Raw genomic sequence first — 17,407 nt, forward strand, 5'->3', positions numbered from 1 at the left:
CTGAAATGTGATTAAAGTATTGTAATTAGCTCGCTGACATTCATACACTCAAGGGGAAGGCACGCAGTATTCCTTGGCAGAAGTAACATGCCGGGGTAGCTGACAGTGTGTCATGGCCTATTTAAGCAGGCGAGCTGTCTGTTATGCTGATTTATGCTCTTCTTGGTAAACAAACAAATGATCTCTGCTTTCACACCACCTGCAGTATGCCAGCAACTGGTACAGAAGCCCTTTCAAAGGGTTTGGTCCTGAACACTTCCTTTCTCTATATCCCTGTTTCTTGAGGTATGGATAGGTGCTGAGGAACCCTGGCTTTCTGCTCACATGAAATGCAACTGGTCATGCTGTGATTTCACAATCAGCTTAGCCTGGCAGGTAGCAGCTCCACTGTTAAAAAAGGCTATCCTATACTGATCTCTTTAGATATACCTGGCCTCTGTTCTTGCCCACGCACCTCTTCTCCCACTCCTTTCCCTTTTTGTGGGGCAATGTGATGAATAACTAAAAACCGGGGAGCAGATTAGCTGAAACTAGCCCAAGGAAAAAAATGTGGTAGAGGAACACTTGTGACGATGACGTCAGTTGGAAATACAGGCAAAAAATGAGTGAGGAAAAGTGCCAAATGGAAGAGGAAGAAAAGAAAATATGTGATAAATGAGCCATCAGAGGGAACAGGTGAATGAGGAGAAAAGTGTATCATGAAAGCTAGCTATAGAATAGGTGTTAAATGGATGTATTTAAAAGTCAGTGCTAAAAGCACAAGAGACTATGAATGTATGAAGATCAGGAGAGAAATCATAGACATGAACTGATGAGAAGTGGGGCAACAGTAAAATAGAATGGTTAACCTTGCTAACATGGACTGTATAGAAAAAGGTGAAATAAAAAATGACAGTCACAGTTCATAGATCATAAGTCAGAGGGAAAAAAGAAGTGGTTAAAGAAACAGAATAAGACAAGTCAAAACAAACTTGTATTGATAGGTGAGAATTCTGTGTTGAACAAAGTCAAAGAAAGAGAAGATGTAGCAGACAGCACTTTGCCTCTCCTCTTGAGACCAGCAATAAGTTCACTGAAATAACCAAGGCTAAAGGCTGGTGGCAATATTTAGGAGGAGGAGCAAATATTAGAGTGAGAGAGAAGGGGAAGGTCTGGCAGTAGCATGAGTAGCATGATAAAAGCAACATGAAGTGAGTTTGGAACAGAATGGGAGAAAGGCAAAGAGCTGGAAATGGTAGGAGGCAGAAAGAGAGAAGCTTGGTTCCTTTGCATTGGTTTTATGGAAATTAATCTCAGTTGGGAACATTTGAGAAGGAGAGGTTTACTTTGAAAGGCAGTAATTTCAGCTGCTGTTCCAGAGTGAGGTCTGAATTTCTCTATGATGGGCAATAGGTTGCATGAGACCTACAAGCAACTAGAGAATATGTAACAAAGGGCGTCTCAAAAGTGAACTTAGAGCAATTCAGCTGAATGTCAGATGTCTATGAGAGACTTATTTTTGTGTTTTGAAGGCTGATGTATTTAGCTCTATCTTCCTTTGGATTGTGAAGCTGCAATGAAAGACAAATATGTCTGTCCCCATGATACAATATGGTGCATTTTTAGAAATTCCCAAGAAAACATTCAGCAGGCTGATATGCCCGCCTGGTTTGATTCAGTGCTGTGTGAGACATAGGACAGTGACCTGGAAGAGGTATAGCTACCTCAGCTTCTGTTCTGGATTTAGTTCATTCAAGCATCAGCTGTGAGCCTCTGTACTATGCTACATTTGTGGACATGCGATCGTGTCCAGTGTGGCAACTGGGAAGTCCTAGCTGATGACAAAGTTGTTTCATCATGTTTCCATAGCTCTCCTACCTGTTTAGTTCAAATGGCATATATGTAATCTATTTTTTCTTTAGTTAGCATAAAATATAAATAACTTAATCAATTATTAATTGTCTGGGAATTAAAATCCTCGGCTGACTAGCTTCAGTTGACTTCACAAACATAATTTGTATTTACCACCTTTCTTGTTGCTTCTAACATCAGCTGTTCCCATTGCGGAATTTTTCCTTTGGTAATTGCTACAAGAATGGTATTTGTGGATCTCTTTGGGGTGTCGGTCCTCTACTTCTAAATTGCTTTGTATCTTTTGTCATTTGTCTATGCATTGTACCTTTCTTTCACCTTAATCGCTATGTAATGCAGTCATATATTCAGCTCTTGTGTACAGAGGATGCGACTATACTTTGAGCAGGTATTCTACAAATTTCCCTTTGGAGCCTATACTGACTTGCATAGGATATGGTAAGCCATGCATAAGGCTGATTTGTTGTCTCTTTCTTTGCAGCATGCTATTGATGCTGATAATGCAGGAGTCAGCCCCATAGGAAATTCCTCTAACAACAGCAGTCATTGGGACCTTGGAAGTGCCTTTTTCTTTGCTGGAACAGTCATCACAACAATAGGTATGTTTATTGTTTATCTTTTAAAATACATAGTCACACTGAGACAATAAATTTGAGGAAGGTAGATCACAAAGAAATAAAGTGGCTGAACAGTATTTCTCTCAATTCTCAGAAGGCATGCCTCTGGTCTGCGTCAAGGGCATTGAGCCACTGGGTAAACATCAGAAGGTGTTTACACAATTAGGGTAGAATAGCAATGGTGAACGGAAAACAAGTAGCACTGATGTAGCTAAGGCTTTATAACCCTGTTCTTGATGTACATGCAGGTGGTCTTAATTTTCACTAAAAAGATCAAGAACCAGTACCCAAGGAAATAACTATTCTATGGTTGTTGGGAATTTGCATTTTAATATTATAGATTAATTTACCCATAAGGGTAACTTTCTTCCGAGCTACATCAATTAATTTTGGCTTATGCTCTGAAGTTTGGTATAAGTAATTCTTCTCATACACTACTCCTTGGAACTGGAAATGTACTCACATAAGTATCACATCTTTTTTAAAATCCTTCCTTGCTTTCATACTAATAATTGGGAGGAATTCCATGAATTGTACATCATGTAAAAAAAGAAAATTTTTTTTTCCATTCTAGAATTCGTGGCCTTGAAATATTGACACATTTCTCTGTACTAGCTGAAGGATATCCTGAACTGCTCCATTTACTTTTATTGAAACACTAATTTTAGTAAGTTCGTTATTCAGGCCCTTATCATCTGTCCCCCCTATACATGTGTCCAATGTATTTAGTCTCTTGATCTCTGAATGCTGGCCTTAGATATGCTAAGGTTTTTATCCTCTTCTCTGTGAGCCAGTTCCTTTCTTGGAAGATTGTTCAAGCAGCTGGGATTTCAGAAGACCTGTCTGAAGGAAAAAAATTATAAGCTGATAACATTAATGATAAAGTTAACCTGCTGATAATTATACAGTGGTTTTATAATCTTAAGCTTGATTTCAGTGGTGTCATAGTTAGAGGTCAAGAGATCTGATTATTTGGAAATCACTGGCAAATTGTTGCTTTTTATTTGCATTGCCTTTGAGTATTCTTCTGATTTAAATATTGGATAAAGTGATTCTCCGTATTACAACTGTGATGCACACACACTGGTGACTGTATAGACAAATAATCTGACAATCACATAACCCTTCATTAAAGTCTGAGAATCTGACTGAATTCTGCAAGTTCTCGATGCAGGTAATACAACAAAAAAAATCCTGTGGCAGTTACAAGACTTACTGTTGTGATCATCTCAAACAGTGGAGTCTGTGCCTTTGGCTCTGCCTTTTCTTTGTTGTCAGAGAGAGGGCGAAAGAGCGTTCTCCTCCCTGTGTTCCTCTGTATACTCAGCTACATTACCACGTATTTTTAACGGTAGCATAAACCCAGCGGATGGCAAGAAAGAAAACATTTCTGAATCAAATGTCAGAAAACTTTCCCTTAATATTTGTTTACTCAGTAGACCCAAGTGACAAGCTTTTAAATTACTCATTAAAATAAATGCCACTATGTAGGCATAGTTTATGTAGGCATATTCATTGACATCTGCTAGTTTAACTTATTGAAAAGATCCTGGATTTTTGCCCGTATTTGCTTTAAATTGTCCATGAATGAAATTTTTATAGGCTGCATAAAGTCTACGTATTGTTTCTGGGCATGAAAATGATTATATTTTATCCACCTGATCCCTACTAGGGCTCCTTTTAGGCACACACTCAGCAGACTATGTGGTCAACTTCAGTCCACTAGGCTGTGGATTTTCTTGGACTTTTAGGAAAAATCTAGCATCATGAATGCAGACATGAGAAGGACTGTGGGGTGGGGTGAGGTAGTGTTGTGTGTCAGCATAGTCCTTTCATCATCCCATATATCCAGTGCCAGTGTCACAAACACTGGAACAGGATTAGGACCTGGGACCCCAGGCTTAATTCCCAAGGACCAGAAGGAATTGCTGTAGATGAAGCAGACACTCTCTTAGATCTCCATCTCTCTGGATGTTCTGTGCTTCCACTTTATTTCATCAGTGATTTGTGATTGCATGATCATTTTTTATCTTCAAATAATTATGTATAGTCAGAATACAAATTTCTATAACATTTCAGTAAGGATACCTGATCTTATATAAAAAGGTGCAAATATTAATGCCACAATTCTTGTTTTTTCTCTTTAACGTTAATGTTTTAACAGAAGTACTGTGGCTACTGGTGTCATAATGCTCTACGTAGATTCCTAAGGTTAAAGTCACATGGGTGGTGCGGGGAACGGAAGAGTTGCCTGAACAAACTGTGGTGACTACGTGTAGTTTACTGCATAGGACAGGTAGAAAGCTGCCTTTCTGCCAGCATCAGATGTTCCCAATATTTTATCTGGAGTTACAAGGCTGGGACTTACAAATGTGCCCAAACATGCTTGGGCCAAAATGAGAGTTTTCACTCAGGATAAGCAGTTGGAGAATTATGTCTTGGTCAGAATCTGTCATCTTTCCAACAGCCCCACGATTCCCTAACAGGATGGAAGGAAGACATGTATGCACCTTTATTACAACATCAATAATGATTTTTAAAGATAAATGGAGTAGGATCTTCAGAGGGAAGGCTTTAACAACTTCCTTGTTAAAAGCTATTAAAAAACCTCATGAAATACCAACGTGAGGGTCTTTATTGTCAAATAGAAAAGGGAACTGAATAAAGAGTTCAAGAGCAGATTTGCACAGTGTGGGTACAGTTTGGAGGCCGCAGTGTAACTAATCAGTGTGATGAGGAGCTGAGGAAGTTATGAGCTAACCACTGAAAATGAGCCTTGTCAGGTGAATCACACTCCTGTCAGGAGGTCATTGGCACAGTCCAAGAGGACCAGCAGCATGCTAGCATCAGACCAGAACAGAGGGATTTTTGTGCCATGATAAGTCAAGCTAGGTTAATTAATCAAACAATAACTTTAGAGAGGTCCTGATTCTATAGAAAAGATGGGTAACTGAGGCTATACAAGACGTACTAAATCACAGGGGGTAGCTCACCTGGGAAATGATGTCATTCCATAGAATGTCTGTAAATAGGAATTACATGTGGAGCAAAGGTATGCCTGCAGGACCAGCAGTTTTTCTAAACCCATTAGTTTTTCTAAAAAGCCATGTATAATTTCTGAGAGTCTGACAGTTGTTTTTCTCCTCAGGGTATGGGAATATTGCCCCAAGCACTGTTGGAGGCAAGGTTTTCTGCATCTTGTATGCCATCTTTGGGATTCCACTGTTTGGCTTCTTGCTGGCTGGGATTGGAGACCAACTTGGAACCATCTTTGGGAAGGGTATTGCAAGGGTGGAAAAAGTTTTCAGAGTAAGTTCACTGTCAGTTTTTTGCTTGTGTTGGTTTTAATTCTGTTGCTATTACCTGGAGTCCTTTTCATATGTTGAGCACCATGTAATATTTACATATCTAGTTGAGATGATGCTTAACCTCCTCAGGGGCCTCTATAGTCAACGGAGGGAAACAGACTTCTCTAGATGGTGATGCAGGGGTTGTAAATTAGGCTCTGAATTTCCTTCTTGAGGCCATCTCTTGGGAATGTATCTCCTAAGCTAGGTTCCTTACCAGGACTGGTTGTAAAACAGCCTTCAAAACACCCCAGGTTACTTTGGATGTGTATGTCCATTCACTGAAAACAAGGAGAATGTAGTGTAACTTCTGGAGGAACAAGGGTGCAGAGTAGGTCCTGACTGTATTACTAATAAAGCTTAAAAGACTTGGAAAGCAGGGTGACTGGAGTGAATGTGAACTTGGGAAGAGAGATGGCTGAGTGATATGCTTTCACTGCAAGAGGACAGATGTGTTTGAGTAGATCTGCAGCTGCAAAAACTGGCATAATGCCACTGACTGGAATTGACTTCATGGTATTTTCCTGCCCTGCCTACCATGGATACATCCTACACTAGTTTTCCATATAGACCTTCTCATATGTAATTTTCCTTCATGTTGCCAGTAGCCTCTATTTTTGAGTCTGTATCACTGTAAGCAATTCTTTCACAAGCAGTGCTGCAGACCTGGCAAATGCTGTTTTGCTAATTTGCCAATGGTTCACTTCAGGGATTCTTTCTTTGAAACAGAACTTCTAGAAGTGACCTGAGGTAAGTCTTTCCAGGGATGGAGTGGATGAGAAGCTGTCCAAGCTGGTTAATTTAACAGGCATCTGTTTCTAAAACATTCCCACAGATGAGAGCAAATTACTTATAACTGTTTTTGAAAGGAAGTAATTGGGTATTAGACTGGAGTATGAACAATTTCCCTTCTGATTAAATTACTGTGAAGTGTCCCAGACTGGCCAAAAGGAGTATCTCTCAGGCTAAATGTGGAAAAAAGTGACTAGTGATTATGGGTGGGCAATCATGCCTGACTGGAGATTACTTGAAAATGGCCTACATTTTCATGAAATGAAAATAAGGTTATTGAAAGGTGGCTCAGGTTGGGCCTGCAAAAACAGAAGTAGCCAAGATCCTTAATTTCTTTTTTACCTAGCCTCTTATTTTACCTGCTTCTCAGGAATCTCTGAACCTTCCAACCTGCTTCTGCCCAAGAAAAACTACAGTCTCAAAGTCATGCTATGAATTGAGAGTCAGAAAATCTTGGAATAATTGTCAGCTGTAGTATTGGCTTTCTGGGTGATGTGGACAAGACCTTTAAACTGTCAGCATGATAGTTTATGAATAAAATAATACATGCTCTACTTGAAGTATTTTAAGATTCACTGATGAATGCTGATACTAATGTTTCATATAGAATGTAGTCCTTTCTTTTGGCACATAATGTGAGTTCTTTTAGTATTCAAAGTACTCTTTCCTTTTCTTGAGTTAATGCAGCTCCTTGTTGTTTATAACCATGTAAACTACTTCTTTTCCTCCTTGGTATTTTGCCAGCTTCCAAAGTAATTTAGAGATCTGTGGTCCCCTTGTTTAGCCAAGATGTATATTTATTCCTGTTATTTTGATTCCCGTAAATCCATTATATCTGTTCTTTTGTGATTTGGTGGATGGGGTTATACATAATTTCCTTCAATATTCCTAGTAATGAGGTTCAGCTATCTGATATATTCCTGATGTAGTTTACAATTTACATACATCTTAGTAACTAGTCTTAATATCAGTGTTTTCACTTTATATGATTATTTACATACAATTTGACATATTATATATGATCATTAACATATTATACATGATATACTTTATATTGTTAGCTAATGCAGAATATAATAGTCATTATTATTTTAGTAATTATGTAATTTATTATCACATTGTATTTACATTGTTAGACTCCATAAATGTTTGGACCTAATCAGATGAATCCACAAGTGGAGTCACAGTTCTTGATTTAATCCTGAGCAGAGAACAAAATTTAATTCAATGTCTGACTCGTTTCTTACTTTGTAACCGTCTCCATAATGAACTCAAATTCAGCATGTTTGTGGGCATAAAACAACCTGCTACCACCTTTAAAGGGAAGACATAAAAATTAGGAGAATATTTAGGAGGAAACTAAAAGGAACAAACATAGGCTAAAAATACACTGAGAAGTGTAAAAAAATGTTGGGTGGTGTGCCTCACAAATCTTTTGGAGCTAGCTGAGGGATCACTAAGTGTGTATCAATGACCTAGTGATATAACAAACTGAATTTCCAGAAAGCTTTTGTCAAGTTTTCTCAGCAAAAGCTATAAGGAAATGAAGCTGCAATGAGGTAAGAGAGAAGGTCTTACATGTCAGTACGTGTTTAAAGGGTAAATGGAGATTAGGAATGAATGGTAGCATTATTGGTGTGATTTTAAAGGAGTTCTTGCTGGGATCTTACTGTTTTAACAGAGATAGCCTGGGATGGTTCACACAAGGAGATGAATATGCAGGTGACTGTGTCTGTAAATTATGTCTCTAGATGTTTCAGAATAGCAAAAATGGAAACTGCAAAAGGGTGATAAGATGATAAATGGAATCCAGTGTTGGTGATACAACATAATGCACATTTCTTAACTTTGAGGAAAGAAAGCCTAATATATTCATACATGGATAGCATAAAATTTCACTACTCCAAAAGCGACCTGGGATTACTATGGATAGTTGTCTGAAAATAACACTGTGAAACTTAGTGGCAGTGAAAAAGGGAATGAGTTTAAGAACAAAAGACCATTTTACCGCTGGACAAATCCATGATGCACTTGCACCATGAATATCACATGCAGTTCTAATCATCCCATTTTGAAAAGCAATTAACAGTAATGAAAATGAGTGCTAGGTCTGCCCCCACAGGGCTTGTAGCTGAGTGATGGTATTCACTAGCTACCTGTATTATCTGCCTTCTAGTGGGCCCTTAAGGGCAATTTGGGATAGTCCAGCTTGTATCCTTGAGGAAGGGAATGGGAAGAAACTTTGCATGTGTCCTGGACATCATTATAATATATCAAGTTTCCTTGTGCATATGCCTCAACACTGTGCTTCTGTCTGTCTCCAGTTGCCTCTGTTTATTCAGTTCACCCTTAGGGATGTTGCGTGGCTGGTGTCAGAGCAGCCAAGAGTTCCTGAAATCCTTGCAACTTTGTCATCATCTGTACGGGTGGATGGGATTTGAAGGCAACTTGATCTCACGTTGTGGTTAAGGATCATTTTTGAAGCTAGGTAAGAGGCAGTATGCATACACTGGAAGGTGGGAAGGAGAAGAAAGTTTCTCTGTCAGCACAGCAGCCTTTTCACTCAACGCACGTCTCTTGCTCCATCCAACAGTGTGTCTGTGAGCATGGAGCCCCTGCCATGCAAGGGAGAGCTTGCCCCTGGTACCCCTCAGCATAGCTGGAAAGATGAAAGGAGGACTCCTCCCAGAGGACTTGTGCTACTGCACTTGTGCTGAGGCTGATGTGACCTGTGCGGAGCCCCACCAAACGTACATTAATTAGCAGCACAAATTACAACCTAAGAATGCCACATTTGGCTATTGCAGTGATCAGCCCACGCGCTCTGTAGGAATTTTAAGAACAATTCAAACTCCATAAAGGGGGAAAGAGATCTGCTCTTATCAAATACACACTACCCCCACACTATTGACAGAATATTTCGGCAGAGGAGCTGAAAACAGGCCACTGCTCATCTTGTAATCCAAAAATGTTGCTACTGCTTTGATGTGTAGATAACCAGGAAAACAACTATTCATTTGTGGCTAGGTAGGGCTGGAAGTATTTCATTGCAAAATAATGCTTTGTAAAAACAGGAAGTTTTCATGTACCATTTTAGAACTCGGACGCACTGGCAGAGTGATGCAGCCTGGGATATGAGGAGGTATCCCAAAGACCACGCATTTGCTAGTCTATGCCATCTGTCCTACTGGAGTCTTTGTGTTTAGTACAAGTAAATAAACATCAACCAGATCAGAGATGTAAACCAAAGCATCCCCCACACAAGCCTTACCTACTCGGCTACTGATTAATCCTATATGCCCCATCTTCAATAATCTGGCTACTAGTCTGTTCTCACATGCATATAAGTGTGATCCCCCAGAAAATGGATAGGTACAGGGTCACCAGATTCACTGTATGCACTGATCATAAGCATTCAATATCTGGGTTCAGTCATGAATCAGAGAACCATGTAAACACTCAAATTCTAATTAAGCTGTTGATAATTCTTGTAAATAATTTTCACATGGCAAAGCTTTCCAGACACTACAGAAATGAAATATTAATTCCAAGGTGGCATAAAAACATAAAAGTAGTATCATTATCTTACATATGTGAGGGATCTTATGAACGACCCGAGACTTTCTATAATAAACACGAGAACAAACCCCATTCCTTTGGCTTGCTCTGTGCACACAGAGGCTTCAAGCATCTAAAGATAGAAAGGAAAGCACTCCATAGGCAGAGTGCACAGTTACAGAACACAGCAGCTGTCATTATCATGAGTCAAATATAGGCTAAATTCAGATAGTCTTTATTCAAACCTTGTAACGAGTGTTTAGATTCCCACTGGAAGTAGATGGGATGAGCATAACCTGACAGATCTCTCATCTTGCAGTTCAGTACAGATGCAGGCATTCAGCCCGGGCACAACATGCTTCTGAGAGCACTCCAGGATCTTCTGACTTCTGAGGTGAAGCCACTTTGTGCAGTTCCTGGACTTGGTTACTGCTTTCACTCCTCTGGCTTACAGCATGATGCTGAGGACAGGTCTGGCAACACAGCTGGTAGGGTGGGAAATGCAATAGAGGGATGTGAACGAGCAGCCAGAGACATGGATGGTGGCAAGGCTGCTCCCCTGAAGCTCACATCTCAAGAAAATACATTACTTTGTGCTGAAACTCAATGCCCCTGTAAACAGCTCATAGTTTCACTGAGCCAGGGACTTGTCAGAACAGACACATCTGCTAGCTGTCTTCCAGGTTTTCAGCTTAGACCTGTTTGTCCATTGATCTCTTGAGAAATGGTTTGCTCTAGATTTAAGAGACATGTAAGTGTTATGAAAATTATATACACCTGTTTTTTCTTTTCCTGAAAGACAGCATTAGGCATTACTTTAACCTTGAAACAGTCCTAGGAAAAGTAATTCTTAGTTGGAAGATGGGGCTGGGGCAGGAGTAAGGGAAGTCCCACTGAGCTCGTGAAAAGCTTTCTTTTAGCAACTGCCAAAGCTCTACCTTTCCTAAACCTTGTTGTCTTTCTGAATACATCAGATCTAACCTACTACTCTTTCTTTTAGAGATACAACTTCCTTTTAGAGATTTTTGGCTTCTCTGATCTCTTTTGTTACTGTACAAGTGACAGGAATTGTCTTTGCAAATTCCTTATCTGAAAATGAATGGAAAACAGATCCTGAGAAAGAAACTTTGTACAACAGAGTAACTGTGCAGAGGAGGAACACTTAAAAATACAGTCTTTTTTCTTTGTCTCCCTTCTGTCTGTTCATTTGCTCTACTATCTCTTCCCTTGCTCACTTTCCTTCTCTTCTTTCCCTTGGCTCACATCAAACCCATAGCATTATACCTGACACCAGTGCAGGACTGGTGAGTTCTCACCGAACTCTGCTGTTCAAATAAGTTGTTCCTTGAAGTACTACCTTCACCTCCTCTTCCCTAGGTTAATGCCATAGCCCAGGGACCCCATCTGCTTCCTGCCAGGCAGCCCCACCCTGCACTTTCTCTTCCAGCCCCATATCAGCATCAATTCTTCCAATTTTTGGCAGCTGAATCAAACTTTCAGATGAGATTGTTCCCAAAGCCATAAATTCAAATCCAGTTCCTGCTTAGTGAAATCATTCTGGATTTGCACTCCTGTTACTGAATTAAAAATTTGGGACGTTGTTAATAGATAAATGTATTATAACCTAAGTGATACTTTAGCTAGTAAGATCCTATTTCTGAATATATGACCTGGTACCTGCATTTCTGAGCAGACTGAGTTATGGAAGACTGATGGAAAAATTTCCTCTCCGCTCCCTGGTATTTAATCAAAATATACCAAAAATCAACACAATCTCTTTTATTTTGTTTTATTGCATTTCATTACTAGCCAGCATCAGCGTGTTATTATATGAGCTGCTAAAAATGCACTGAGGATATTAACACCCTATCTTTTCTTTTTTAATAAAGTGTTACTCATTTTGATTTTCTATGAGGAAATAAGCTACTTTTTTTTTTTTAAATTCACTCAAGAACTTCCACAGGGGAACAGTCCAGTGTAATGATCAATCTGCCATCTGCTGGCATCCTGTCTCTGGACAGAGCTGTCAGGATGGAGTGTGAAATTCAACACACTGATGCACGTACACAGTATTATTCCAAAACGATACAAAATTTATGAGCTGAAATTTCAGTGTTCAGAGCTTAGCCTAGCAAATTTCTGGGCCATTTCCACCAAGACAAAATAGCTAATAAAATAAAACATAAATACATTAGCAACAAAAGGAGGGCTAAAGAGAATCTCCATCCTTTAGTGGATACGGGTGGAAATGTAGTGACAAAGGGTGAGGAAAAGGCTGAGATACTTAGTGCCGCCTTTGCCTCAGTCTTTAATAGTCAGACCAGTTATCCTCTGGGTACCCAGCCTCCTGAGCTGGAAGACAGGGATGGGAAGCAGAATGAAGCCCCCATAATCCAAGGGGAAATGGTTAGTGACCTGCTACACCACTTAGACACACACAAGTCTATGGGGCCAGATGGGATCCACCCAGGGGTACTGAGGAAGCTGTCAGAAGTGCTCACTGAGGCACTTTCAATCATCTCTCAGCAGCCCTGGCTAACCGGGGAGGTCCCAGTTGACTGGAAGGTAGCAAATGTGATGCCCCTCTACAAGAAGGGCCGGAAGGAAGATCTGGGCAACTACGGCCTGTCAGTCTGACCTTGGTGCCAGGGAAGGTTATGGAGCAGATCATCCTGAGTGCCATCAAGTGGCACGCACAGGACAAGCAGGTGATCAGGCCCTGTCAGCGTGGGTTTATGAAAGGCAGGTCCTGCTTGACTAACCTGATCTCCTTCTCTGACAAGGTGACCTGCTTAGTGGATGAGGGAAAGGCTGTGGATATTGTCTACCTAGACTTCAGCAAAGGCTTTGACACCATTTCCCACAGAGCTCTCCTGGAGAAACTGGCTACTCATGGCTTGGATGGGTGTACTCTTCACTGGGTAAAAAACTGGCTGGATGGCCAAGCCCAAAGAATTGTTGTGAATGAAGTTAAATCCAGTTTGTGGACAGTCAAAAGTGGTGTTCCCCAGCACTCAGTACTGGGGACAGTTCTGTTTAATATCTTTATCAACGATCTGGACGAGGGGATCGAGTCCATCCTCAGTAAGTTTGCAGACCACGCCAAGTTGGGTGGGAGTGTTGGTTGATCTGTTTGAGGGTAGAAAGGCTCTACAGAGGATCTGGACAGGCTGGATTGATGGGCCAAAGCCAACTGTAAGAGAGCCAAGTGCTGTGTCCTGCACTTCAGGTCACAACGACCCCATGCAACACTATAAGCTTGGGGAAGAGTGGCTGGAAAGCTGCCTGGCAGAAAAGGACCTGGGGGTGTTGGTTGACAGCTGGCTGATCATGAGCCAGCAGTGTGTCCAAGTGGCCAAGAAGGCCAATAGCATCCTGGTTTGTATCGGAAATAGTGTGGCCAGCAGGACTAGAGAAGTGATCATGCCGCTGTACTCGTCACTGGTGAGGCTGCACCTCAAATACTGTGTTCAGTTTTGGGTCCCTCATTACAAGAACATTGAGTTGCTGGAGCGTGTCCAGAGAAGGGCAACAAAGCTGGTGAAGAGCCTAGAGCACAAGTCTTATGAGGGAACGGCGGTTGTTTAGCCTGGAGAAAAGGAGGCTGAAGGGAGACCTTATTTCTCACTGCAATTACCTTGAAAGGAGGTTGTAGTGAGGTGGGTGTTGGTCTGTTCTTCCGAGTAACAAGCGACAGGACAAGAAGAAATGACCTCAAGTTGCGCCAGGGAGGTTTCAATTGGATATTAGGAAAAATTTCTTCACTGAAAGTGCTGTCAAGCATTGGAACAGGCTGCCCAAGGAAGTAGTGGAGTCGCCATCCCTGGAGATATTTAAAAGACTTGTAGATGTTGCAGTTAGGGACATGGTTTAGTTGAGGACTTGGCAAGTTCTAGGTTAATGGTTGGACTTAATGATCTAAAAGGTCTTTCCAACCTAAATGATTCTATAATTCTGTGACAGAGAAAATTTTCCCTCGTAATTCCCAGAATTCCCTTTCACCAGCAAAAGTAATGTTTCATAGAACTTGCTAAGTTACCTGTAGGAAAACTTCGAGGAAGAAAAGCAAATCCTTTCCTCATGCACAAGATCATCTTATTATGGAAAGACCAAAGGTGATGTAGGCTTGGAGTGAAGCATTATGCAGAGCATAGAGTATGCTGACTTGAAACATTTTTCATTTGATTCCTGTGATTCTGTGAGACAATATAAGGCCTTTGACACCATTCCCCACAACATGCTTATCTCTAAATTGGCGAGAGATGGATTTGATGGGTGGAATGTTCGGTGGCTGACAACTGTTTAAGTCAAAATGCATGAGCACCTCTGAAACCCAGGGCTTCATTGTCAAGATGCATGCTCCAGGTTGGAAAACTCTGGGTGCATTCTCCCCTAGTTCATCAGTAACATAGCTCTTTCAAAGAGCTAATCTGAAAAAGTTAGCCTGTCTGTGCTCTACAAATGTATTCCTTCAATGCCCTTCTTAACAAGAGTTGTTCTAATTGCTTTCCTTGCACGTAAAGCAGTCCAGACCCAGGGCCATCTGGACACTTCACTGTAGTATGTCTTCCAGTGGCAGAAGTGTGACTGGAGGATGAAAGGCAGGAGTGGTAAGTTTACAATGCCTGTGACTGAAATACTTTTCTCCTTGAGATACTGCAGGACACAGTATCTTCACACTTTTTTTTAATGTTTCTAATCAGTGCTTTAATTATGGTGATGGAAAGATAGCAGGAAGTTTTATTTTTCTTCTGATCATCACCTGCTTTAGTAGTCCTCATGCTCCAGTGCCAACAGAAGATACAGGCAAATGATAATCCTGTGGGTGAACTAAACAACTAATGGTGTGAGCTGTGACTTCATTACATGATGTGACTCATCATCCACAAGAGCCAAATTTGCCTCTGAATTCTATTTTAGGTTCAACCACTGACTTGTGGTATGGTCTTGAATATGTGGGTTTTACTCTTTGGATTGCTCTCCTCGTCCGTTATATTTGAGCTGCAGGAAAGTATCTTTTTCTGCCCAGTGCTGAGATAGTATGCTAGTACTAAAAAATCAGTAACAAAATCTATGGATCCCAGCTTTTGGCATTTTATTTCTAACTTGGTATCTGATTCAGTTAGTGATGCTTACAGATAATCTGCTTCAGGGAAAGTAACTTAAGTGCAGCAAACCTTTTGCTGATTTGTTCTTATCCACTGGTTTTTGTTGCCGAGTATAAGTTTAGAGTCTAAAGCTTACGTGGACTGGCTGTGAAGCACATCTTTCTTTATTCCTGCAAGTCAATAACCTCTTGCAAATTGGCATATAATTTAAGGGTTAATATTAACCTGAACAGTTAAATTCAGATCTTGACATGTCTGAAAGATCTTTAAAGAATTTTGGTTATATCAACAATGACTGTTAGGCCTGTAAGGACTTGCAAAATGTATAGCATCAGCCTGAGGCAACTTCAAAGAGAGTATCATGAAGGTCTTGAAGTGAGTCTGCCTCTGAAGAGAGCCCCAGGAGGTGTTGAGCCTGGTGGTAGTTGAAAGGGCATTCCTGGGTTTATTAGAAAGAGAAGGCAGCAGCTCTAAGAAGGGAGAACATGTCAACACCAGGAAGAGAATAATTGCTCCAATTTTAGAATCAAACCAGTCTCACTAAAAAGATGATAGCATATACAGAGGAGGAAAGACTATTCTAAAACCAGACTTTAAAACTAGCTCAAATTCAGAGTATAGTGTTGTCTGGAAATCTCAAGTCAGCTCCAGTGCGCCAAAACTGAAACCCGATATGCATTGAAGTCCATACCCCAAAGTAATTATTACTGGTATTACTGTAACACCTTTCTCTGAGTGTCAGGCACTGCACAGTGTAGCTGTTGACTACAGGGCACTTCAGAGGAAATCTTGCACTGTTTTGCCTGCTTATGTGAGGCCTTTTAATATATTTTCATTATTTTTTTCTTTATTATTTAAAAATATTAGATGTTCAAGCCTTCAGTAATTCTTATTACTGGAGTCATACTCTTGTCACTGAATTGCAGTGCTCGTAATATTTTACAGCTCTTAAAAACAGAATATTGTACAAAAACTAGTCAGGAATACATGATTAATACAAAGGCTTTATTTGTCACTGCTCAGGTATCTATTTGTATTACAGTAAATTGTAATAGTTCATTTTTCATTTGGAAAACAATTTTCATTACATTACTTTCTGATTGTGGACAGACTGTAGCTATTGTAGTATATGAACCAAAGATCCTCTGTTATCTTCAGGGTTTTTCTTTATCTACTTTAGCTTTTTTTGTAGGTTGCCTAATATTTTAGCACCTGTTTGAACCTTTACACAGAATTAACTAATAAACCAAAGACAGGTGTAGTAGGCAATTAGTGGCTAAAAAACTGATTTAAGTGCAAGTTAAGAGAGTATTTGGCAATTGATACTGATTAGAAGGGTTTCCAAACCCTTCTATGGATGATGGATTGATCTATAGATGATGTTTTATCATCCTTAAAGAAGAACATAAAAACAATCGAGTAATGATGAAGTAAATTTTCAGGAAGGGGTTTTCTTCCATTGTTAATTTGAATGTACTCAGGCTATTTTTTATGTTCATCAGGGATTATCTCTGGAATATGATCTCTGTCCTTTTGCCAGCCATTGTTCCCTCTATCTGTTTCTTCTCTGTTTTCTGTTGTGAAAAAAAGATGAGCACTATTTCTTTCTCTGTATCAAATGCCAAGCTTTGCCACCTCTCATTTGGTTTGAAACCAGGTTAGTATTCAGAATGATCTCAGTATAAGCAGAGGCAAGGAGTTGCATTTCCATGCAAAGCCTGAATCCCAATTTTCTTAGTAAGGAAGTGAGTTACATGGTCCTTCTTCATGGCTTCACATGTTCAGGAACCACTGTTCTAAAGGTTAAAACTATACCTGCCTGTCTCCTGCTAAAATTAGTATTAGTCCCATAACTTTTAATTGTAGTGAACTGGAACTGCACTGGAAATAAACCCCATGGGTCTCAAGGAATTATCTCTCATGAAACACAAGACAAACAGCAGCTGAAAGCATGATTAAGAGTTGTGATGGGTGTGCTCAACCCCTTGACCAGACTGGCAGTGGTTTGGTGCAGGTTCTGGAGGAGGTAAAGGCCTAAGACATAGCTGGGCCATGAACTCCTCTAGTTTCAATCTGTTTTCTGAAAACCCCAAAAAGAACAGAGTGACACAATGAGCATCAATGCATATGGGCT

General features: G+C 40.3%; 1 protein-coding gene across 1 annotated transcript in view; it reads left to right on the forward strand.

Moving 5' to 3' along the window:
* Nucleotides 1-17,407, forward strand: part of KCNK10 (potassium two pore domain channel subfamily K member 10) — a gene marked incomplete at both ends in the record, with an annotated part of 65,084 nt that overhangs the window by 33,046 nt on the left and 14,631 nt on the right. The window contains 2 exons of the mRNA XM_081999945.1: nucleotides 2,333-2,450; nucleotides 5,617-5,777. Coding sequence (XP_081856071.1) covers nucleotides 2,333-2,450; nucleotides 5,617-5,777 — 279 coding nt within the window. The remainder of the gene's footprint in view (nucleotides 1-2,332; nucleotides 2,451-5,616; nucleotides 5,778-17,407) is intronic.

This window comes from Phaethon aethereus (genome assembly GCF_964289735.1).
Source record: "Phaethon aethereus genome assembly, chromosome: 5".
NCBI lineage: Eukaryota > Metazoa > Chordata > Aves > Phaethontiformes > Phaethontidae > Phaethon > Phaethon aethereus.